At 40.0% G+C, this 26035-nt stretch overlaps 1 protein-coding gene across 1 annotated transcript in view; it reads right to left on the reverse strand.

Annotated features, from left to right (window-relative positions):
• The window catches only part of EFHC2 (EF-hand domain containing 2), a 71147-nt gene that overhangs the window by 42810 nt on the left and 2302 nt on the right, over positions 1 to 26035 (reverse strand). The window contains exons 2-7 of the mRNA XM_048289745.1: positions 20290 to 20475; positions 15857 to 16007; positions 8512 to 8735; positions 5210 to 5464; positions 3559 to 3669; positions 3101 to 3239 (exon numbers count right to left, since the gene is read on the reverse strand). Of these exons, the coding sequence (XP_048145702.1) occupies positions 3101 to 3239; positions 3559 to 3669; positions 5210 to 5464; positions 8512 to 8735; positions 15857 to 16007; positions 20290 to 20475 (1066 nt within the window). The remainder of the gene's footprint in view (positions 1 to 3100; positions 3240 to 3558; positions 3670 to 5209; positions 5465 to 8511; positions 8736 to 15856; positions 16008 to 20289; positions 20476 to 26035) is intronic.

Raw genomic sequence — 26035 nt, forward strand, 5'->3', positions numbered from 1 at the left:
TGCCTCGCTGAGGGGAAAGCAAGGAGTCAGCTGTTATCCCTGTTATCCAGGAGCAGCTGCCTGGCCAAGAGCACACAGCTCTGCCCCGGCAGCGGGTCAGGGACAGAGCCTGAGAAATGAGGGGGTGGGAGGGGTGGAGAGCCAGGACAGGAGAGGGATTGCAGGGTGCTGTGAAAAGGCTCAACAGCCAGGCTTGGGAGGTGCCGGGACAGAGAAAAAAAAGCAGTAGGAAACCAGATTTTACTGGTTTTGTTCCATCTTGAGTAATCTGTTATTTAAGAACGAATACTTAATACTCTGTGCTAAGATTCTGTATTAAGTGAGATGGACGAGCACCAGCTTCCCCCCACTGTACATCAGCCTATTTCCCATTTCAGCAGGGTGTCCACAACACCTCTACGGCTACAGAGTCTTTTTCTCCTCCTCTGAGCCTGCACTAGCAAGTCTGGACAGGTAATATCACACATAAATACATTTTCTCTTGCATTCATAGTACTTCTGGGTGACAGTAATGCCATCAGCTTCCTACTGAAGAGCATTAGCCACATTTATCCATGGAAAAACTCTGCTTTTAACGAACATATTAAAACAGGCAAACCCCACATTAGAAATACATCATGTTCTTCAAGAGAAATCTAAACTTTTCATTCTCCTAAAAGCCAAATTCTGTGGGCAAGCAATTTGTGCTGAAACTGCAGACTCAAAAATAAATGTCAGCCTCTTTAATGGCTTTGGCAGAAAAGTATAAATTGAAGGGGAGTAATGTAAAAACACAGTAACAAAACAGCTGGATTGATGCCATGAGGTGCTGAGTACTGTGCCTTGATGTAAGAACTAATTTATCTACTTGCTTACTCTTGCTCAAGTAAATGGTCTCCCTGGACTGGAATTGCAATTAAGTCCGTTCCAGTGTTTAATTGGATCGGAGTGGAATTCCGAGTGCTTTGTGGGACAGAGCCCACTGAGAATACCTTGTACATCCACAGACATACACAAAATGTGTAAATCACTAAGAGTAAAAGGTGAACACTCACTAGTTCTCTCTAAAAACCTGCTTCTAAGACAAAACCTACCCTGATTCTACTCCTGGTCCCTTCCAGTTAAAAAGCTATATCTACGTTTTTTTAATCCTTGTGGGGAAAGCAGAAAAGAACTTTACAGCAAAGTGTGAGTCCCTTAGCTCTAAGAAAGTATTTTCTGTGAACAAGACAGGTTGCATCAAGATGGATGGTTTTCCATGTTAGTCAGAGTCTCTGCCATCATATATCCTTAAAGGTATGTGTAAGACACTTCCCAGTGGCCCAAAGGTCTCAGCTAGAGCACATCTTTGTGTGTTTGGTGTCAAGGAGGCAGAGAAACTGGAGAGAGCACTGAGAAAAATTATCACAGATAGAAAAGAATGGACTATGGAGAAAGACTGAAAGGTTTTCCCATAGCAGTAAATGGCCTGGGATGGGAGCAGGGGAATAAGCTTTTGTATTGGAATAGTGTTCAGATATGTAAGAGGTTATTATAAAAAGAGGATACTGAGCAGTTGTTCTTCCAAGTCCAACAGAGATAAGAGAAAAAATTTACTCTCTCAGTTTACACAAACCAGCTTCAGAGCAGCTTTTAAGCAGCATTTTTAACCATGAGGTTAGGACAAGATACCTCAGGAGGCAAAGAAATCTCCTTTACTTCAGAACAGGAACAGACTAGACCACCTACAGTCCCAGTTTTCTAGAATTCTGCACATCAGCAACTTCTGAATTCCCCTAACTCGCTAACCACCTAACTTTAACATCCAGAGACATAAACAGTAATTACCGAGCCAGCATTAGAGGAAGGGAAGGGTCTTTGCATTTGTGTATTACTTGGTTGCACTACTTGTTTGATCCAGGATGGTCAGCTGCATTTCATTTATTGCCTGCTCTGAGTAAGAAGTCCCCTTTCTCTGTTCAGGATAATTTGTTCAGACAGAGGATATTGCTGCCAAAAAGCAGCAGTGGTCTTGGCTGAAGAAATTCTCAGAGCAGAACCCCCTATTTTCCATCTCTAGAGTTAAATTTGCTGCTATTACAGATAATATCACCGTTATTGGACACAGCTTCTTCACACACTGGCAAGAACAGGTTCAGTTTGGTACAGACATGCCAAGGTATTATTGAAAAATTCCTAATGAGAAATATTTTGCCAATTAAGAAATTTAGTGTTTGAATGGCAATGCTACACCATTTAATTCCCCCAATGCAGCAGACAAGCTCTGATGCACACACACACTCTATCTGATCACAAGGTAACAGAAATAGTCTGCTCAGGTGTTTTATTTCACAGTGGCAGGGAAAGGCCATAGTAGCATTCTTCCAACCATCTCTGAATAGTCAGATGCTCAGCTATATTTATTGAATGGATAAACGGCCAGAAAATAACTAAGTCATTTTTGCAGGAAGATGTCCATGATGGAACCATTAGCAAGTCTGACTGGGGACATTCAAAGACAGATAAATGAAAGCCCCTATTGTTAGTCATCTCCGAAATACTTTTCCATAATGGACATAGTTGCTAAATGTTTCCAGAATTTAATGCTGGAACTTCACAGGATACACTCTAATGGTCCAGAATACTCAAAACTGCATTGTAAAAACCAATAGTCATATACTAAAACTGTCATGTCAGAAAATCTTATTATGTGAGGATTTTGACATTCATATAAAATGAAACATAGTATAAGGGGGAATAATTGAGCTCATTCTACTTACCCACTTACTACGTGTTCTTTATTATTTTCTGACTGCACACACAGCTATTGGAAGGGGAGGGGGAAGGAGAGAAGAATAAATGGCAGTCTATCCATATGACTATTTTGTCACTGTAGTTTTCAAATAGAGGCATTAGGAGCAGAACACGTACGTTATGTGTTAGTTTTCAATGGAGCAATGTATAGGAAAGCTCTTCTGGATTACCTGCAAAATTACTGCTTTGCTGCTAACAGCCTACAATAGATTGTTATTGCTAAAGGTTTTAATGAACATGTTTTGTCAGTAAGGAAATTTGAAGACAGGTCTGTTAAACTCAGAACTATAAAAATGCTCATAAGGAAAGGATAATTATCACTACTTACCAATTCCATACTTTCTCCTGTAATGTTCTTTAGTAAATTCATCACAATCACAGATTAATATCTGCCTTCCCCAAACATTAATTACTGCCCCTATTTTCAAGTCATTGTCTTTGTAGAATTCCCGACGCACTGCTCCTGTCTAATAAAAGAAGGAACATTTATACAGCAGTTCCATAAATCTCAGAATCACACAACCTTTCTTAAAACCCAGGTCATTTATTGCGTGTGATTTAACACATAACCTTAAAAGTCTATTGGCAAGTATATTTCACCCCGTTAAGCTCCTTCACTTTTACAAATGTGGGATTTAACAGAGTGAATCTCAGTAGTTCTCATTTGAGCTATTTTCCAGTGGCAGCACAATTCTATAAATGACTCTCTTTGTTGCAGAGGATAACAACCACAGAAATTACAAAAACTACTATATTCAAAGCTGGAAGCGTTCAACAATATCTGACCTGCAGAATGTCCCGCAGGTACCAGCCTTTGTTTCTTTCTGACCTTCCCAACACATTGAGCAGAGTGTGATTGGTGATGGTGCCTGGATGATACAGAGGAGCGGGAGCACTCTGCAAGGAAAGAGACCAACCCTTCAGAAATACAGGTGACAGTGAAGAAAGAGAATTCTGTTACCTTAGAACCAGCAGGTTTGTTATACACGGACTGTTACTGTAGTATTTTCCTGGGAGAATTTTTAGTAAATTCTAAGATTCTACCACCAAACCTAAAAGCCAGTGTTTATTCCCAATGCCAGTACTTATGCCAGAAGCAGCATTCAGAATCTTAATCTCTATCCAAGGATAAAATCTCCTTTCTCTTGGAAGCAAACAGAAAGCAAAGGTCAGCACACCCAAAGTATCACATCGTTGTCAACATCTGCTCTAAAGGCTATTATTTTGATTGGTAATAATTATAAAAACATGCAAAGAACCATCCAAGGCTGGCCCTATCCACTGCACAAACACAGCAGATTTAAGTTAGCGTGATTCTGTTGGCAAAGATGTATTTTTGTTTCTATAGTGAGTTTTAAAATTACAGTAGTAATTTATCCCAGTAATATCAAGCTTAATACACATTTATGTTACATTTTTTAAAATTATGAACTAACTCCTGATTCAGGGTAATCAAAATGAGTTATTTTGTCTTACCACCTCCCCTGACACCACAACTACTGATTCCTCTGCTGCCATTCTCAAAATTTCCAGAGCAAGAAACCAGTCCTTAAAATTGCAACATGCACCTCAGCTGTAGAAGGGGTCTGGTATCACAGAGCCACTGCTAAATCAGCATCTCAGAACACAGGACTCACAGGGTGAGAAAAATGTAATATTTTGCTGGTAGGTTTTTACTATAAAATCTCACATACATCTATGGCATCACAAATAGATTATCAGTGTCAGAAGAAAAGGAGGAAGAGATTCCCAGTATTTTATTCCACCTGTTGGCTGATGTTATTCTATCATCAGGATCTGTCTGGAGTGATACAGAAGTGTATCCAGATCAGTAATTTTATAATCATAACAGGTTATGGAGGACACAAACCCTTTGAAGATTTCTCTGAGTGGAGCCTTTCTCATGATTAATGCCCAACAAAGCTTATTGATGGATTCTATTGATTTTAACTGATTTTGCTTAAGGTTCCAAACCCAGAAACTCAGTTTCAGGAAATCACACTAGATTTGCTACAAAGAGGTAATGTTATAGAATACAAAACTGACTTTTCCAATGGCTGCAAATGTAAGTCATTGATCAAATATGAATTCACCTCAGTTTAACATAAGCTTATCAATATTAATTCATTTTCTAGTCCCCATTATGGCAGAGCTTTATTAATACAGTTACCTTAATACATTAATACAGGAGAAAGAAAATCATAGGACATCTCTCTGCCTAAATGCTCCTTTTAGTTTAAGCATGACAAGCCTAAAGATATTTTTCCATCACTTATTAAGCTACTATATGAATGTGTGCAAATCCTAAATCATGCAATTATCATTAATACTCAGAAAACACTTTCTAAATATCATTACAATCCTAATACAGGATTTTCAAAACAAAACATTCAATAGTTCTTAATTAGTAGAAGAATTTGAAATTTTCTTTCCTCACCTTTGGAAGCTTATCTCTTTTGAGGAAATATGGAACTGTATCCCGGCCTGAGTTTACTGGCAAAATTTCTCTTATATCAATGGTATCATCAGCCAAATAATAACGAAGAACAAGTTCCCGTGGGCCAGAAAGCCGGGATTCTGGGTCATGCCACACACAAGAAAACCCTAAAACTTGTCCATCAAACTCCAGAAATTGTTTCAAAGTGTCAAAGCGCTCATAAGGGTGCAAAGGATTCGTGCTCGCCAAATGTCTCTGGTAAAGGGGAAATTAAGAGAAACATATTTTTAATCATTTGCTCTTACAAACAGGATCATGACAACATGGTACTGTCTAACCTTAGAACATGGGTTGAGGATTTTCAAATGACACCACACCATTACAATACATGAAACACTATTTATGTCATTATCAAAGAAGTATTTACAGGGTTGCTGTGCCCTCAGAAAAAATATGAAAACAATTTTGGATTGGTTTTAATCCTTGTTTTTCTTGCAACAAGGTCCTCTAGATCAGAGAATTGTTAAATTATTTACAGTACAGCTCATATTTTCAAGAAACTGCCCGTGGTAATCAGATGACTAAAATGCCAAATAGCATCACTCTTCCGATTAACTTCCTTGAAAATTATTTCTTATAGATAATATGGCGTAAAGAATTAATTTGTTCTTTTCCCTTTGGTATTTTCTGTCTTTCTTTAAAGACAATCTTTCTTTAAAGACTTTAAAACATAGATTTTTAACTTTTGATTCATGTTATACAGTTGGCAGGTACTGGATGTGTTTGTTCTCCTCTCAAAACACACCCATAGGTCTGACAAGGAACAGCAGATCTTCAGCTAAAGATACTTTCCAGCTGACATGACCTAGGACAAGGCACTTCCTGCAGTCGTGGTTGCTGCAAAACCAGTGGCAGTGTGTTGAACTGGATCCCAGGATGATGGTCCAATCCAAGCACTGCATTTACATAATGTTAGCTCACATATATAAATGGTGACCTGAACAGAGTGTTTTTCCTAAGTCAAAATCCACATGTCCAAAGTGCATTAAAAGGGACAAGAAAATCCTTCTCATCTACAAAATTGCTTCCAAAGATGAATGGTGACAGACATTGATGAGAAAATGTAACCTGAACTGTCTGAACACAAAAAAAACGTTGACTATAGACAGTACATATAATTGTCTAAATTTCTCTTAATCCACTAACAGATCTTCTGGCCTTAAAAATCTGAGAGGGAAAAGTCCCATTCTTTCAGAGCATCAAATCTTAAAATAAGGAAAGAAGAACCAAGTTTTGCCTGCCAGTGTCCCTGCTGATTTGCAGCACTCATTCTATTGCAGGCATATATGCTACAACTCAGTTGTTTACCTTCCCAGAGCTCTCTTTCCTCCTTCCTGACCCTTGAAGATGCAATAAGCAAACAAACACTGAACCAGGTAACACTATTGTCATCCATGGAATACCATCTCCAACAATACAGGAGGAATTTCTGCATGGAAAGGATTGTTAAGCATTGGAAGGGGCTGCCCAGGGAGGTGGTGGAGTCACCATCCCTGGAGGTGTTCAAGGAACACCGGGATGTGGCACTCAGTGCTCTGGTCTGCTTAACAAGGTGGGGATTCACAGGTTGGATTTGATGATCTCAGAGGTCTTTTCTAACCTAAATGATTCTGTAATTCTGTGAAATATGAGTCTAAATGGTTTGCTGCACTTTTCACTGGCCTCATTTTCTATCCCATCCCATTCCTTACCTTCCTTCATACCTTCGTTTTCTGGCCATGTATTAGGAGTCCAGTAAAAACCAATTTAATTTTGCTCAAAGTAGTCCAGAGCAATCAAAAAAAAAAATTACTTTCTACAAATTAGGCACAGAAAAGTGAAAGCATAAGGCAGCCAGAACCTGCTAAATAACTTTTCAATAATTCCCCAACAACATGAAGACATAGATTTTAGCCATTTTTTAACTTCTGATGCTCTTATTTCTCAAACCCTTTCCCCCTCTCCATTTTCTTTAGGCACAAATATGCCCAATACTTGAATGTTTTGCATGTTGTTTAAAAAAAAATAAAATCTAAGTGGGTTATGCAGTACCACACATAATGTTGACACAGTCTGACGGTATCAAGACAACTCAGTATGTGTTTATATACACAGCTGTTACCTACAGGGGCTGAGTAAGAAACCCACGGCCAGACTGAGTCACCACAACACAGAACCAGATGTATTACAAATGCTGCTTTTCACTGGGGGACTGCACAAGCCTGGCAGCATGAACGAAGAGAAACCAAAGTGTTGGCCTGAGAGTGCCTCAGAGACATGGAAATTGTCCTACACATCTCAGTCACAGTCACCTTCCATTACTGCTGCTGAAACCTACAGCAGTTTTCTCACTGGGAGCACTAAGGATGCCGCAGACACAGGGAGTATTTGCTGCTTTCACAGGAGCAGGTTGGATCTGTCAAAACAGGCTGCACATCATGGGCCAAGAGTCCTAAGAGTCAGGTCAAGTACCATCTGCGCTCATATTAATCAAGAAAAACAGAACTGAAAGAAACTGTCATTATTCCCGACAGAAAACATCACTCCCATTACTACTCCCAGAGAAAAAACAAACAAACAAACAAATCCTGTAAAGGGGAATGCACATAGAATGTAGGAGTCCTGAGTGAGACTCTTGGAGGTGTGTATGTTTGTGTATATGCATTCCCATACACTTACAAAAGAGGGAACCAAATAAAACCTCACAAGTCTTAAAACTGCAGAGCACTGGGTTCTGAATGGCAAAACAATTTGCTTTACATGTGCAAAGAGCTGTTAAAAACATGTAGGGGTAGAGGTGAAAGATAACATATGAACAGGAGAAAGGAGTCTGCAGAAAGCCACGGGTGTGCTGCAACCACAATTCCAATTAGATCTTCTTTTAAACACTTTAAAAGTGTATATTATCATTAGATTAGCTCAAACAAAATCAAGTAGCATATGTAGATTCCAGTAAAACACGTAAGAGGTACTCTTTTTTTTTTTCTTTTCAGGGTGATACTGAAAGGTTTCTATTATTTTTCCTAATTAATTTTGTTCTGTTTTAAAAGGAGTGTGAACACATCAGGAGAAAATTATTTATATAGTACAATGAGCCACATACCAAAATTTTTAAATCCAAGTTTTCTCTTGGGATTTACTATGTTAAAATAGCTACTTTCTATTTGATATTAAAGAAATAATTTATGTGATGCATATTACTAATATGCATTCAAATCAAGTTTTATTCAAATCAAGTTTTCGCTGCTGCTGCCTCCCCTGACCTTTTGCCGCTCTGTGGTGTAGGGGTCATCCGGACGGCTTGCAGGAGGATTTACTCGGATTCCTATCTTCCTCAGGAAGTTTTTTGTGTACAGATCACAATCTATAATCTTATATTTTCGGCCATAAAAAGTTACTTCTGTGTTGATATTGAAATGATGTATAGTATAGAACTGGTCCTCATGAGGAGGTGGAAGTGGAATCTGATGCCGTCGGACAATAGTTCCTGTAAAACAGTTAGAATAAATTAATGGAGGAAATAATATTTTTGCTCTAAGGATCCTTATAGAACTAAGTTTAGAGAAAATAAACTGCCCTAGCAAGGAAAGAAAGTGTGACTTGTCAAGCATGGAGGCAGGGACATTGAACTGAGCTTCCTTAAGGAGCACATGGAAAGTAGAGACAAGAGAGGTGAGCTGGGCTGATTGCTGGTCTGAAGCAAAGAATCCATCTCAAAAATACAGAGCCAGGACCTTGCAACCCACAGTCTAACAAGAACATTGTCCAAAAGAAAAAGAGAGAAGAGAGGAGAAAAAGAGAGATATTTTAACTTTGATAAAGTAATCACACACTTAAATTTTCTTATTGTCTTTAAATGAAAGAACTGTTATCCTGACAGCATTGAATTTGATAACATTTTAAAGATTAAAAGACATTAAAAGACAAATAAATTTCTATTGGCCAATCAGCTGAAAACTCTCAACTACATTGATGAATTGGGTGATGCTTCAAAAGTACTCATCAGCTGTGAGCAAGAGACTGGAACATCTTTCAGTCTTTCATACGAGGAAAGGTTGAGAGAGCTGGAACTGTTCAGTCTGGAACAGAGATGACTCGAGGTGGGGAAAATCTATCAAAGTTTATAAATACCTGATGGGAGAGAATGAAAAAGATGGATCCAGGCTCTTCTCCATGGTGCCCATTGACAGGATGAGAGCAAATTAAAAGATACAAATTTCCATCTGAGCACACAAACCCACTTTTTTACTGTGAGGGAGATCAAACACTGGAACAGGCTCTCCAAAAGGGTTGCAAAGTCTCCATTCTCAGAGATACTTGAAACCCAACAGGACATGGCCCTGGGCATCTGGCTCCAGCTGATTCTGTTCGGGGCAGGGGCGTGGACTAGAGAATCTTGAGGTATCCCTTCCAACTTCAGTGATTTAGGGATACCAAAAATATTTTAGAAATAACTTACAAGAATTTTAGAATCAACTTAAAAGCTGCAGCCCTAGTAGGTTACCCAAATTTGTAATACATACATTAAAGACAGGTATGCAGCTCATGTACGACCAGCTCTGATTTGTTCTGGGTTTTCAAAGAATAGCAGATCAGTACAGATGGGACTAAAATCTTTCTTCCAACATTTTGAGAGAACAAGAAGGACAATACTTTTGCCACATGCATACTTCAATATAGTTGTGTAAAAATACCCTGCAGAAAATAAAAAGATGGTCCAGTGTTCCACCTCAGGCTCTTTGCTCTGTTTACCAACCCAGACACCTCTGTACACCAGCTTTACAATGTGTATGCCTGCTGGCTAAGACCAGATAGGAACCACCAACCCATAATATTACAATAATTACTTGCTACCATAGGTTCCCCATGACTTTGAAATTACAGGAATTATAAAAAGTGTTGCAACTTAAAAACAAATACAGTAAAGATGCAAAAATTCCCAAACTAAAAATAGTTCCAGCACCAACCTACTCCTACACTAATAGATTATTAGGCACAATTAGCTGAAAGGTCTATCTCATTATTGCTCACTGGATCTCTTTCCAGTGCACTCAGCTGTGTATCTGCTGTGGTTTCTCATTAAATCCCATTTGATGATTTTCCAGCACTGCTACCTTGTTTTGGAAGTAGGTGAGGGTGGAGGGGAGCCTGGGAAGAGAGGGGATAAAGAGAGGCAGAGCAGAAGGGAGGAGGATACCACTGTATGTTTTGTTTGGTGTTTGAAGGGCCTTATTCCTAGGTTAGTCCATGGAAATTCTTTATTGTTCTTCATTGTTCAATATTATGGAATAATTTGTATGAAATACCTTTCTTTACTACATTATCAGAGTTGTTTGTTAAATTCTAATTCTTACAATGAAAACACATCCTTAATTTTTCAGAGGAATAAAGCAACAAAGCAGATTTACTTTATGTTCTCATTAAAATAATTATTTAAGACCCATTCATCATCCTGATGTTTCATATGTACCAAATCCAACATTCTGGTTACTGACCTTTGATTGTAAAATAAACATTAACCTCTATCTGCTTAAGCATATTATACACCTATTTAGGATGTATCCTCATTAAAGATGTTAGAAAATGTGGGAAGTAGCACATTTTAAATGATGCAAAACTGCATTGCATTAGCTTTAACAAAACCACATACTTTAAAATATTTTACCTGATTTTGGATAATCCTTAGGTCAATCAACAGATAATGGGTTAAGTCAGAGTATGCAAATCCTGTTGAATCATCACTTCAACTAAAATATAACGGTTGATAATTTTCTAATATGAGGTGGTTTTGGAGGGTATATTGACCTCAGATTTGGTGAATAAGCCTCAGTTTGTTTTTCATATCACTTTTAAGGGTGAAACACACATACCCATTTTGTTCTGAGGGAGAAAGATTTCTTTCCTAATGGAAAATGTCTTGTAAAGATAATATCTCTAGCAATCCTTCTCTTTTATTAGGTATCACTGTGCCTGATGTACACCTGTAGAGGGTACATTTCATAATGTTGAATTTTAAATTTAATAAAACCTGATCAGCTGAGGTTAGGTCTCATCATTTTTTAAATTGTTCTTCCTTCTGGAAAATAATAAATTTCATCTAGAAATTTGTTGCAAACTGTTAAAGGAGCATCTGGACATGCAGTTTTCAGGTTGCTCAGGATGGATTACTACTCCTAATGGTTCTTTGATTGTCAGTTTATTGAGCAGGACATTCTACTGCACCACCAAGCATTGATTTAAATATTTGCATCTGGTCAGACTAAAGCTCTGCTCTACCCTGCTCTTGGAAAGGGAGTTGAGGTACTGCTTTTCTCTGACGGTGGTGGTGGCACTGAGTTCCCACACCATAATTTGTAGCATTCCTTCTTTTCTCTTGGGGCTTCAGATTATATGGCAACCCCAGAAGATGCTTGAGGAGATCTCACTAGCTGTGAAGGCCTTTTGACAATGAAGCTGGGCAGCAAATGATTTGGTCTCTTCTGCTTCTCTGCTCTGCAGAAGAACTTAAATGGTATCCAGAGTTTCCTCAACACAGCTCTCTGACTCTGCACAGCTCAAGACTGCATTAGACAGAGGAGAGGAATGAGTAATACCTGGAGTTTGTACACACTTTGTTTGCACAGGAAGGAGGAGAAGCCACCACTATTATTCATGCAGTTCATCCCAATAAACAAGGAGGCTTCTTACGTTCACTTATTCATCCTTCTCAGAACATAGCAAGGTCATGATTTGGCCACCGTCAAATATGGCAAAATCACAATTATTTCAAGGCCTCGGGGGAGGCTTAAACTCTTAGATAATCTGTTATATTGGAGGAGCTGATGCAACTTCACTTTCCCACTTGTACTTTCCTCTTCAGCCAGCCGGCCTTGGGAACCCAGCCAGGAGGCAGCTCCACTCTCTTTTTCAGCTGGCTGACCTTGGGGAAACCAGCCAGCTGCTCCACTCTGCTCTGGCTTGCAGGGTCTGGATTGCAGTGGAAGCTACAGTCAACCCCATGGGAACAGAAATGACCTTTTGATAAGACAGTATCAGCCAGCCACAGTCCTGTTAACTGGGAATTAGATGTACAAAACACTCGCAAGTGCCATATCTAGCCTGGCTCTCCATGGGAGAATTTTTTTTTTTTACTGAAAGAATAATTATCATTCTGGCTGGGGAAGAAGCATTTGCAGTTTTTTATGTGGTTAAGTTTACCGTCCTTCTCTCCTTATCTTTCCTTGGGCCTTGTGCACTGTGATTGTCCTGCTGTTTCTTGCTCCGATTCTGGTTTCTCAAGTTCAAGGTCTCTGCATTCCCTCCTCAGTATAGATTTCTTCTAATGTTTCTAATATTTTCCAAATAGCAAGGCAGTATCCAGAATTAAATGAAGTTTAAATTTCAATTATTTAGTAGCAACCTTTTAAGACCAAATTCATGTCCAGTACAGCAGCCAATTTCATAAAGCAGTTTTTAAAATCACTGAAACATTTCCCACAGATCATTTATTTTGTTGCTCTGAGATTTTGATCAATGGTAAAAGCACATTTTCTGGCTTTTTTTCACTGAAGACAATTAGTTTTGTAAAATCATAATTGAACTTAGAAATTCCTTTAACTTCTTTGACCACTGTTCTTCACCAGATCTTCTTGCAGTCTGTGAGCATCTCCAAATTTCTTTCTGCAAAGCCAAAAGCACTACAAGAGTACAATGGGAAACTACTGCATTTCTCCAATCCCACCACTCCCAGGGACACCCATTCAGACCATCAAAGTCTCATTTGTGGGTTATGGCACAAGCACTGGCAAACCCATGGCCTCAAGGCATTAACCAGCCAAGACAAGATCTATCTTTGATCTACCCTGTCACAGCTCTACCTTCTCTCCAAGAAGCCTCCTGAAAACAGCCATCCCAGCTGTCTGGTTTACATCTTTTTTGACAGGGCAAACATCCAAGTTAAAGTCACCACCACCTTCTGCCTTCAACAGTTCAATTCTACTTTATCCATCACTGGATTTTGCTGTTCCTCCTTTACACAACCCCTTTCCTGCCACTGCAACTCTCCAGTTCTTCACACAGACCAAGCCCATCCTGCTCCTGATGTCCCCACACCTTTTTCTTCACGCACATCCCCACACCTGTGCTCTTTGTTCAGTGCAGTTTGCCTTTTAGCACCCCAAGCTCTCCTACAGCTGACCTCTCCTCTACAATTCTCTGGAATTTTAATTAACTGAAAAGTTGTACTTCAGCAGACGTGCAGAGAGCAGCATAACAGTCAAGATCCTGAACTTCGGTTCAGTTCAGCTCCTCACCCTGTTATGACCTTTTCTCTATGATCATGGGTAAGATTTTCATTCCTTTGTGCTTCAGTTTATCAGCTTCACAATGCAGACAGTTGCTCTTGGGCTTAAAAACTCCCAGTCAGGATAAAAAATTTGAACAATGTAAGATAGATAGACAGATAGATAGAATTACAATAAAAGAGGAAATAGGACAATTCTTTATTGAAAATGGGAAGATATAGTAGTCAATGATTTAATATATTTTCTTTAAGAAACATTCTTTTGCATGTATTCAGCAACAAATATTTAGAGCCTTCAACATAATAACTTTGTCATTGGTCTTCAGTTATGGAGCATGAAGCCAATCCCCAAGTGCATGTGAGTAGAAAATCCTCTGATAGGCATCTCCATCACCTCTTTCACTCTACATCATACTAACCTTTAGGACCAGAAGAATATTTATATAGATGTTTACAATAAAGTATAGGTCCCATATCTATGCATCAACTGTGAAGCCCAAACACATTCCAAATAGTCCTTGGACCTTTCAATCTACAGTTTTTCTTTCTTCCTAAACACAACCAATACATAGAGCTTCCTTACCAGCCCAAGCACCAGAGACAAATAATTTAAGTGCACTTTGGAGATCCTGGAACATTTATTTTTAATCCATTAGTTAAATATGTTGCATACATAAATTTATCCCATATGAAGTACTCAGACAATCTCATAGAGGCTTTCAAAACATCCTTGCATGGAAGACTGAGAAAATTCTTGTTTCTCTTTAATACCATTCAGTTGATTTTAGGTCCAGTATCAAAGGTGATTCCAACAATCACTAACACAAGATGCAACCAAGGAAATTGTAGCCTTCCTGTCACCAAAGGAACAGGTCTAGAACTGCCAGGAACATCAGGGCTGAAGATGCAGCCTGTACAACCCATAGTACAAAGATAATGAAAATGACTTCTTCAAAGGAATCAGCTTTGAATTTGCTTTATCCTGCTCTAAAGAATCTGGCCTCCACCTTCTCTCTCAAAGGCATCACCTCTGACTCTCTGTACTTCCTTTGTCAGTGGACATTTGCTCTAAGCCACAAACCCCAGAAGTAGCTGCTCCCACTCTTGGGGGACACAAAGGGAAACCTAAACCTGATGATGTCTCCCACCTCTTACATATGGGTTCAGGGAGGGGGTAAGGGAAAGAGCTCCAACATGCCTTTTTTTACATGAAAAAGCACTTTCCCGGGTAGGAGTAGGACAAGGGTTCATTGCATTCAAAATCAGTCCCTGCTGATGAACCTACAAAAAATCTGGCAAGAACTACTCAACACCAGGACAGCAGCAGCTGAAGTACGGGTTTAAGAAGAGATTCACAAGCAATTTTATCCCAGTCCTAACAATAATGATGCATGTAACACCTTTAAATATTATCTTATTCTGTAGACGGAGAAATTGATAGCATCTGCTGATCTGGGAAAAAAATAGGGTAGTTAAATGGTTAACTTATTTTTGCAAATCGCTGTGCTAAGAATGTATAAAATGTAAAAAACATCTTTGGGGACTGGGAGGTGTAGTCATCCCAAGACATCCTGCTTCTCTGGATTATATCCCTTGAAAACTTTTAATTCTGGCAGCGACCCATAAACACCAAGAAGCAGCAGCTGTGTTCCCCCTCTGCAACAGGATGTTGACCGCTAGATCACATTTTCTTAACATAAACCAAGTCCAATAATACCCCAGTAAATCAGCTCAGTAAACCCTCCTCCTGAAGTCCTCAGGCTGCTCCCAGTGCATGGATGTGACACTGAGGCAAGGCAGCTTCCTAACTTAAAAGGCATGGAGGAAGAATCACTGTGCCATGGGCACTTTAATCATAAAAGAACCAACAGCCAGAGGCACAAAAGACTCTTGTCTTCAATAATGGCAGAGACACTGCAGTAGCTCATGAACAATTACAGAGCTGCTGCTACAGAACTCCCTGTCAGTGCCAAGATGGGAGGAGCCAGGCTCAGGAATAGAGATCTAGAACACAAATTGCTGTTGCAGGACTGACACAACACTGACAAAGTCCTTACCACCATATGATTTCAAACTCCTGTATTAGAGAAAAAATTGTATGTTTGAGTGAGGGAGAGGATTCAGCCTTACAAAACCTGTATCTTGAGAAACTAAGACAATAAAAAAGTTCACATCATGATCTGTAACAAGAAAAGACAATTACAGCTGTGCATTTACATCCTATTTTAGCAATAAGAATTCACATTAGGTATCCTTTGGAAGGGACCAAGACTGTACTGAAGGAAAGTATAAAGGGGAGAAAAAAGGGTGCCAATAAAAGCAGATACCTTGATTTATGCCACTATTTTTCACGACAGGCTCAGTCACTTGAATTGTATCATCTTCAAGGTAGAAATATATTTTACAGTGTCTGATTCTATACAGCTCTTGATTTTTTTCAGTCACTTCTTCTTCAAAATAGGCATCAAAATTCAACGCCTATTAAAAACAATAAACAAATATAAACCAGCAAAATCTCCAACACTTTTGCAAAATACATCAAATAAACTTGTATAGGTTGTAAGTAACTAAATGTATGGATTTCAGGAGGTAGATTTATTTCTCAGAAATGTAAGAACAGAAATCCACATTAAAGCACATAAATTTAGAATTCTTTGCTTGGCATTTTTATTATCACAACATCTAAGCAGAGATAGAACTCTAAAGCAAAGAAATAAATCAAATACAAAACTATCAGCAGGTTGCTTGGAAAATCTTCCAAACAAAGCATTTCTGATAACACAATGAGCTGCCTAGGTACTGAAGCAAATTTTAGACTGCTATTCCATGAATTACTAGAAAATACAATGCATGATGACAGCAGTGGCTTTACCATCAAGGTAAGTGGAAGGAGTTCTTTTTAAGCAGAACCTGCAAGCGTTCAAATGAATGGTACTGAAGACTATCAGACAGAAATGACATTTTTCAGGAGGCATTTACAACTGTGCAATATTGGCATTTCAAAACTTACCTGGTTCTGCAATTCAGTGAGCAGGGAAATCTCAGAGAGTGTAGCAACTGCTCTTCAGTGTCTCTTGTAATAGCAATAATGCAAAAAATTCCACATTCACAGGGGAGGTGCTCAGTGGCCCTCATACCTGGAGATCCCAGCTCAAATTCAGGCACCATTACACAAATTTTGCACCTCTTGGTATCATTTTTTAACCACCAACACCAATGTTAAGGGAATATGAAAGATGTATCTACTTCCTCATGCATTATCTAGCAGGATGCTCGCTGTGGTAAGGATGTGCAGGAAGGCATTAGTTAAAACAGGTTTCTATCCTGTCCCCCCTAACTCAGTTGGGTCAAATCAGTGTTAATTTATGCTTTATTTTCCACACTGGTTATATTTAATAAATTCAATTACCTTCACTCTTGATTCATCAGACAACACGAAGCATTGAAAAAAAGGCAATTTAGCTGTTCCCTATGTTTCAACAATCATCTAACAGACCATGAGTTGGAAATGTTTGAAATCTAGTAAGCTGGCTGAGTTCCCTACATGACAGAACACACTGGTTAATAGTCTGCACTCCTTTTGCACGTGCCTTCGGGAACCTCAAAGTGCTTCCGTGAGTACTGATGACAGAGATTTTATAACACCTCATAGACAAGAACAACTTCCTTTTCTACATCTGGGGAGAGAGAAGTAGCAGCTTGCCCAGGAGCACACACAAACAGCCACCCTGTGTCCTGCTCACACTTCTCAGCCACATTCCCTTCTCTCAGGCAGGTTAAGCGCAAGATGAGAATAATTCTGTTTCCAGAAATTATTTCAAAGGCTCAGATCCCACGGATTTTCAGCAACCATTGAACAGCATGACAGACACATTTTTGGCATCAACTCTCCTGCACTGTGATCCTCTGCCACTAGAGAAATAAAATTTAAATTACAGAATCAAATGACACAACCATTACCTGTTAAACCTGGTGCATTAGATTTTCACACAAAGGAATCTAGAAAACTCAGTTATGGTTTGTTTAATTAGTACAACATGCAAGTTTCTGAACAATGTACAGACTTGAAAATAAATTTAAAAATTAATACTTATCCATATGTTTTAACTGTGGATTTCACTGTTTCATGCATCAAACACAAAAACACTGGACAAAACATCTGACACACAACAGAGGCAACGCAAACTCTATCAACCTTCAACATCTCTTCCTCTTTCCATTTGTCTAAACACTGGGGTAGAGTGCCATTTTTGGTGACCAAATGATCCTTCCTGGCCTCCAGCTACTGTTCTGGAATGACCAGGAACCCTTTACAAATCTCTTGAACACTCCAGGGGACTTAAAAGGTACTATGGTGGAACCACTGTATCCCAGTCTGAACATCCTGGGCTTCAACTGACAAGGATCAGAATTTCATTCCTCACCCAGCTGCTGCTGAGACATGAAATCACTGGAAACATGGAAACTTCTGTGCCCTCTTGTCCCTACTCTGCCAGTCCCACTAAAATAGGGACATTTGATGAACATACTGTTCAAGAGCTCTGTTTCATTACTAATTGTTCTTAATTTTGTCAATGATCTCTTCTGAGAACAGTCATCTCATGAGACACCAGCCTGGCAAAGCAGCCTGTTTGCACAGAACTCCAAGCACAATCACATCCTTAATACACTGGATTTATTTCTTTCTCTGAGCATCCACCTATGCCCTGGTTTATTCCATTTGAGGAGTTTGTGTGGGTTCTTTTGCACTCACATTTTATTCTCTTTATACCTTTATCAACATGTTAGTGCGTGACTGAAATATTTGCAGCAACCAACTGCAATTTTGCAGACCAAAGCAAATGATTCAGGAAGCACGAGGAGGGGAAGGAACAGAAATGCAGATTAATTACTTTTCATTTTGAAGCAAAGTTAGTCTTAAAAATACTCAAAATGTGACACTTCCTAACCTGAGTCTCATCTGCAGTACAGAACTACAAAGTTTGTATCCCCACTCCTTAAAAAATTAAATATTACCTATGAAAACCAAAACTAACAAGTATTGAGTAAACTCAGTGGCACTTTGCAAAGTGCTGCAAAGTTTCCCTGGCACCTGTGATGGTCAAATCACAAACATCATTTCAAGCCCAGGAGGCCTTGTGTGTGTACTTAATAGTAGAAGAAATTGAATTTACACCTGCTTCCTATTAGGCAAATAAAATGGCAAAAACTACTTCTCAGCCTACTTAAAAATGAAGTTTTATGCCTGTCCTTCTTCCAATTACTTACGGTACTGTTGGAAGTTAGAAGCCAAAGTGGTAAGAAAGCAGCTTACATTTCAAAAGACAAATACCTACTCAAACCATTTTTCATTAAGTCCATTCTGTTGAGTTCCAAACTGCAGCACTGGAGGACAGAGCTGCATTCCAGGCTCTTAACTGGGGAAGCTAAATTAGTTGGATAGTAAGTACCCTGTAACAATCTGCCATTAATACAAACACATGAGCCCTCCAGAGGCCAATTCTGCAAACGCCTGTCCTGGACTGCCCTGTAGAGGCACACATTGATTAGATCAGGAATGGCCAAAGGCCAGCAAGCTCCTCTCACCAGCCAAGGCTGATGCTCAGTGGAAGGTCCCCCTGCCTCCTACTGAATCCCTTGAATCCATAAACGTGGATCCAAGTCCTGCTAATTTACACAGGGCCCTGAGAAGCCAATAGAGCCCTCCTTGTTCCAAGAAGGGAATAGGAAAAACAAGTCCAGGTCTGGCTGAAGCCTTAACACCTGGGCACACTGGACCAGTTCATACTCGAGCACATTGCTGTGCAAGCAATACCAGGGATCTCAGAGGCGAAGCCAACCAAAGGCACTTGATCTGTTCAAGGCTTACATTTTCTTGTTGTAGTTCTGGTCTGCCAAAGATGAATGTGTAATTGTACTGCAATTACCTGCATGGCTTCTCTTTTAAAGCAAAAATTATGAGATTTGCCTTTCTTCCCAATATTTAAATACTGTAATCATTTAGTCATGCAACATTTCTGCGCTCTGCTGAGTGATTCCTTTTTCTGGATCATTTTCCTTCCCTGATTGTAGGCTTTTTGTTTTAGAAATAAAACATCTCTAAGTAGAATTTAATGGAAATTTAAACATGGAAAGCAACAACAATGTGCTATAAAATTCCTGTCATCACAGGTTGTAGTTATTTGGTAACTCTCTAAAGGTGTCACTACATTCTTGCAAAAAAAGGAAAAAAACCAAAACCTAATTTTAAATTCCTGTGTCAATATGAGACATACTCTATTACACATAAACAAATCACACAGATGTGTGAGCAAGCATGATGGCATGAGTGAATCCCAAGCATATAGCACTCCACTGAGTTTACTGATTGCCAACTGCCCATGCACACTTTCTCCTGGACTGGGGTTTACCTTATGTTCATCCTTACCAGGTTACCAAATTATTCCCTTACTGTCATCATTTTCCCAAAAAAGGAATATGTTGCCCACTCCCTTGTTTTTATTACATCCTGTAGGAGATGTATCCCAATACAGAAATAGTTTTATATCTTTCTTTATGGCATGATACATGTTTATATTAATTGTCCAACATATTATTATAATGAAAAAAACCCGCTACCACTCTTTTTGTCTATCTAGAAGCTTTTTCTCCATGCACAAAATAATCTTCTGAAATATCTGACTAATGGATTTTCATTGTTATACTCTGTCATATTGTAACTATTCATTAAAAAAAAAGATGTATATGGATTTCTACATACCTGCTTATCAAATGCTATCCAAGCAGGAGCATCACTTCCTGTTGCTTCAGGAAACACACTGTTTGTAGGTTTCAGGGTCTGACCAGGTAACAGTTCACCTCCTATTCCACGTTTATCCTCAAACAGCACAGGAACATTATTGCTGTAACCACAGTGCTGTGACCTGTGGAACTTTTCTCCCCCAATCTGTCAAAAGTTCAGAAGAAAAGGAGACAAAATTGTCTGTGTGTTTGTTTTTAAATCTATAATAGCTAACCATCTAGGCAAGGAGGATTAATCATGCAAAAGTTTCTCTGTATTTACTTTTAATACAGACTCTAAAAAGCTGTAACAACTGGAATGCTGCAAGTGAAGTGACATTTTTCAGTGGTCAATTTGCCAGTCTTATAGACAAAAATGGAATAATATTCCAGTAATTTACCTAGGCTGAGACACTGGATGGTACCAGACGTTTACCCCCCACACTCCTTCCCTGCCACAAGGATTGAGGTAGATGGTACAGAAAGAATCAAGTCACTCCCAAGAACTGTTGTAAAAGGTAGAGGGGAAAGGCCTTTCCTACAGCTCTCCAGAGGACAAATGGCAACAGTTCAGCAGCACTGAGAACAGCCTGCTCTCGTTATTCATGTCAAAGATCTTATTTACACTTGCATCCCCAAGTGCAAAATAAATTCCTCTAGTACTAGTGAATACACTTGAATTTTGGGAGGTTGGACCTGAATCAAAAGACAGACATTAATTCCATCTGGGAGTATATCAAAAGAAGGTCTCTGTGGTGATTCCTCTATACTATTACTAATTTTTCAGGCAATTAAGGATGGAATGCTTAAAAATATAGGAACAACCAACTGCAAAAAAAAACATCTTTCCCACTCGAATTTCTTGGCTGGGGCTGGAGCCAGTCTTCAAGTGACACAGAAAAGCTTCTGGGCTCACATAAATATCACTCCTGTCTCTGGGAATGTCCCTCCTAATGAGCCACCTGCTTTTCTGGCCAGTTCTCTCCAACAGAGTTAGCTGGTGTGAGCTTGGCTTGGGGAGCAATCCCCTAACAACCCCACATATCAGTCTCATAAGAGAGGACAGGGAAATAGGAAAAGCCAGTGGAAAACTCAAATTCCTTCCGTAAGCCACAATCCTGACTTGTTAGCTCCTCTCACTTTGCTATTCTTCCCTTTCTTGCCCTCTCAAATCCTCAAAATACTTTATCTGGGAAAGCAGAGAGGGGCCACTGCATCCCTGGCACACCCATTAAGGGGAGAGAGAGGCCATCAGAGCTGTGCCCTCCCTCAGCCTGGGACTGGGGGAACATGAGGGAAGATGAGGTTGAAGTGGGAGGAACTGATGTAATGGGTGAGCACAGTAAATGTCCTGGGTAGAGGAAAAAAATTTTTTGCTGGACAGCAAAATTTTCACAGCAGCACCAGAGCAGGATGTCAGTAAAGTAGCAGGAGGACAAAATTGCCTCCCCACTCCATTTGGAACACTGGGCATCACTGATTATCACATGCATATGTGTAAACCACTACTCCCCCAAAAGGTGTAGACAGTTCTAAGCTAATATCATAAGACAAAAAATGGTACAAATAATCCTTTTTCATGATGGCAACATTCAAGTGCTCCAAGATAACGTAACACACATCCAGCAGAGCAGTTCTGGGAACAAGTGCAAGCGTGAAGCTGCAAAACCCACAAGTACTCCAGCAGTTATTTCATTCTGCCAGTATGAAAGAGGAGCCTGAAAGGCAGGGAACCAGCCTCATGGCACAGAACAATCAACACTGGTCTGTAGGAACTCCTGCACAATGAGGGTCACCCTCTGAACTGCTCACCTGCCTCCAGGTGCTCCAAATCCAATGGCACAGGACAGAGAGCTGCTGACACAAACAGCTCAATCACTGCTTTAGCTTAACCTTGCTTAAAATCCTTTTGCACACCACTTTTGCAAGGACAGCAGTATGAAAAGGAATACTTACTATTTTTACAAATCATTCCTTTTAATACCATGATAATCAATGGCTATACCCTTGCTTAGGTTAAAAAAAGCTGAGCTAGCCAGCAGCCTTTGAAACAGTCACTGCAAAGGAGATAAGATTCACATAGTGGGGACAGAAACAACAGAGCTATGGAAGTACATCCCCAAAGGAGATACTTAAAAGGTAAGCAGTGTTTTGAACAAAGGTAGAGAAAAGAGCATGCAGAAAGTACCAAAATTTAGAGAATAATACAAAGGACACAGAAAAGAACTCCTCAAGATATAACTCAAGAACAAGAGTTACTGAATAAAAGAGAAAATCAGTAAAAGCAAATGTTTGTATGCAGACTAGTAGCTCATGGATCCCCCTACCACAGAGCGTTGCTCAAACCAGACACATTTGCAGGAATAATGCCCAAAATTAAATATTTCACATCAGCACAGCTCTGTGAGCTGTGATATAAAATGTCATGCTTCAGTGTGAGCACTGACATTTTGGCATCAGGAGCAGGGCTTCATGTGGTCATCCCACCTCTCCCACAAGAAGCGAGCACAGGCTCTCTCCTGGAATCTCGAACAGCCAGGCACTGATAGGGGCTGGCACCTGCTTTGTAACACATCTGCACTTGGGATGGTTTCTCCCCTCTCCTGTGGGTGCTACTGAACTACCCTTTCTTCTTCTCTTTGTTTTTATAATAATTTTGTTCCTCTGTAAGCTGAGAAAGAGCTGGGGAGAAGTCAGAAATGAAGGCAGCTTTCTGCATTTATCAGTTCAAATGTACAATAACTATAGCCAAGATGAATTTTAAAAGGAGGTTTTCTAGGCAGAAACATCTGATTTATACTGAAGGTGCTACAGAACAGATCCACTTTCTGGCACAGCAAGTATTTAATTATTTTCCCTCTATTACCAAAGCATGAGTTAGGGAGAAAGGCACAGTTAGCACAGCACAGTGAGAGTGGCAGTTTTCCTGAGCAAAGGAAAGCTTTTCATGTCCTCAAAGCTTCTTCTAGAAGCATTTGCTGTTCATATGTTTTTGGGTTTTAGCAGCAACGGTATGGCAAGGTGTTCATCAAAGAAATCTAGGTCTGACCCTGCTGGAATTTCCAGAATTTAGGGCTAAAATCACAACATCCTTAAAGTTTTATATGAAAAATATGTAATGAAACAGCTCCAATTCTCTTAAGAATCTTTTGGGTCATTCTTGTAACTTTTTAGGGTTTGACAAAAAGATTCTTTTAGATTCCTAATCACAGAATTACTTATCCCCTTCTTCCAAAAAGTACCTAGATCCATAGACAAAGTAATCTCTTCTAAAAGTCTGTACAGTTATTTCTTAAAAAAACCCCAAAAACAACAACAAAAATAGAAAGTTTAACAAAAAGATTAGTTATAATTGAAGATCACAAAAGGGAAAAATTACATTTGGGAAACTTCAGCTAATGAACTCAGACCAAATCCAGCCTAACATAGTGACAGAACATCATGCCACCTCCACAGTGATATTAAATGACTTCTAAAAGAAATCTTTTAGAGAGCAGAGAAAGAGCTTGAATGTGTCTGCTGTGCTAATGCAGCTCAGCTGAGCAGGCTGTGGATCTGCTGAACAAAGCTGGACATTTTCTGTGCGGTGCACCTGAAAAATATTGAGGATCCACTCAGTAGTGACTAACACAAAGGTCAGGGTTCTCTGACTGCAGCCCTTGGCTTTGCAAACTCAGCCCCTACAGTCCTTGGGGGAAGCTGCATTGTGCTCTCTCCATCTTGCTCTGTAATACAGAGTCACAGCAAACTCCCCAGGGAGATGCACATTCCAGCTGAACTAAACACAGCTGGAAATCTCCCAGCACAGCTGCTGGAGTGATGGGAGAGCCCCCAGTGGGCTCCCAGAAGCCACATTTTTAACTCAGTCCCAGAGGGAGCTATGGCAGCAGTGGCAGCCCAGCTCTGTACCCAGTGTCCATCTGTAATTCCCAACTTGAGAACAGCAGCTGCACTGTGGATGTCCTGCTCAAATCCTTTATCAGGATGAACTGTGGCATTTCTGAACTATTCTAGGCTGCTGATACAGTCTCCTGGCTGTTTCAACTAAGCGATGGAAATAAATGCAAATGCTACACACTTTGACTGTTCCAGTCACATTACAGTGTACACACACTACAGCGCCAGTCAAATTCATGTGACTGATTTTCAACTCTTCTATCATCCCTAGTTTGCTGCAGAGGTCTCAGGATTGCTCAGGGGTTAAGTGGTTCTGGCAAAGGAGGAACACCCTAAGACATTGTTCCCAGCAACTCTGGTGCCCCTCTAAAAACATCACAAAACAAGGTGCATCAACACCAATAGCCTGGATCAGCACAGGAAAGGCATGAATCTATTGGAGCAAGTCCAGAGGAGGGCCACAAAAATTAGCAGAGGGCTGGAGCACGTCTCCTACAATAGAGAGAGTTAGGGTTGCTCAGCCCAGAGAAGAGAAGACTCCAGGGAGACCTTATTGTGGCCTTTCTGTACTTAAAGAGGGACTTTAAGAATAATGGGGACAGACTTTTTAGCAGAGCCTTGCAGTAGGACAAGGGGTTATAGTTTTAAATTAGAAGAGAGCTGATGCGGGCTAGGTATAAGGAAGAAATTTTTTACAATGAGTGGTGAAACACTGGGACAGGTTGCCCAGAGAGGTGGTGGATGCCCCATTCCTGGAAACACTCACAGTCAGGTTGCCCTAAGTAACCTGATCTAGTAGAAGGTATTCTGCTCTGGGCATTGGCCTGGATGACCTTGAAAGGTCTCTTCCAGCCCAAACCATTCTGTGATTCTGGCCTGCTCTTACTGCCCGGGAGAAGACAACAGATGGATAAAGGAAAGTGATAAAAATGCAGCCATGAGGGGCAGCTACACGAAAATTTGGGTTTGGGGGTAGTGAACAGAGACAGAAATCTGGAAGATCAGGGCTGAGGGGTAGTGGAAGGGTTCAGGAAAGATGGCCAGGGAAAGACGAAAGGACAGCAGGCACAGTTACTTATAAAGAGATTGGCAAATGTTCTTGGTCAAGAAAAACTAATGTCCTATTTTGTGGGTTACAGAGCAGCAGAAAATATTTTGGGCAGGAAACATAGAGACAGCCACAGTAGCATAGTTGGGCTATTCCAAGCTTCTGCAATAAACAAGGAAGATGTGGAATTTCTGCTGTGCCACTGAAGTTTTCAACAGAATTTTTTGCAGTTTTTTCAAGGATGTGTTTTCCTCCTGAGATCTATAAACTTATTGTTTGATTCTCTAAGAAATGCCATGCAGAATTGTTGCACGGAATTTTCTCTCTGAGAGGGATTTCAAACAGTCATCCCGGCACGTTACCTCAGGCAAGAAAAAACACTGGTCAGCCAGCACTTGGCAAATCTGACCCACGTGAGTATGTGTTTCTCACCCTACTCCTCAGCTGTTGACATAGGCAAGGACATCAATCCAGTATCAGAAGGAGCAGCTGCTTTTGAGAATGGGAGGCAGACCAGGGACACTAATAAAATGAGTACTTGTAACCAGTGCCATCCCTAACACAGTCCAGGCTCCAAATGCACAAACTTCTTCTTGTAGTAATGGAGCAAACCTATTATATGCTGTGTTTCCACCACATGCTCAAAATACCTGTATTGTTAGATCTCCTCATTACCCACAAACAAAAAAACACAGGCACTGCTGATGAGCAGCAGATCTTTGGATTTCTGTTTTGAAAGAGGTGAAGCGGGTTTATTTGATGGATGGACTTCTGTGTACAC

This window comes from Corvus hawaiiensis, chromosome 2 (genome assembly GCF_020740725.1).
Source record: "Corvus hawaiiensis isolate bCorHaw1 chromosome 2, bCorHaw1.pri.cur, whole genome shotgun sequence".
Lineage (NCBI taxonomy): Eukaryota > Metazoa > Chordata > Aves > Passeriformes > Corvidae > Corvus > Corvus hawaiiensis.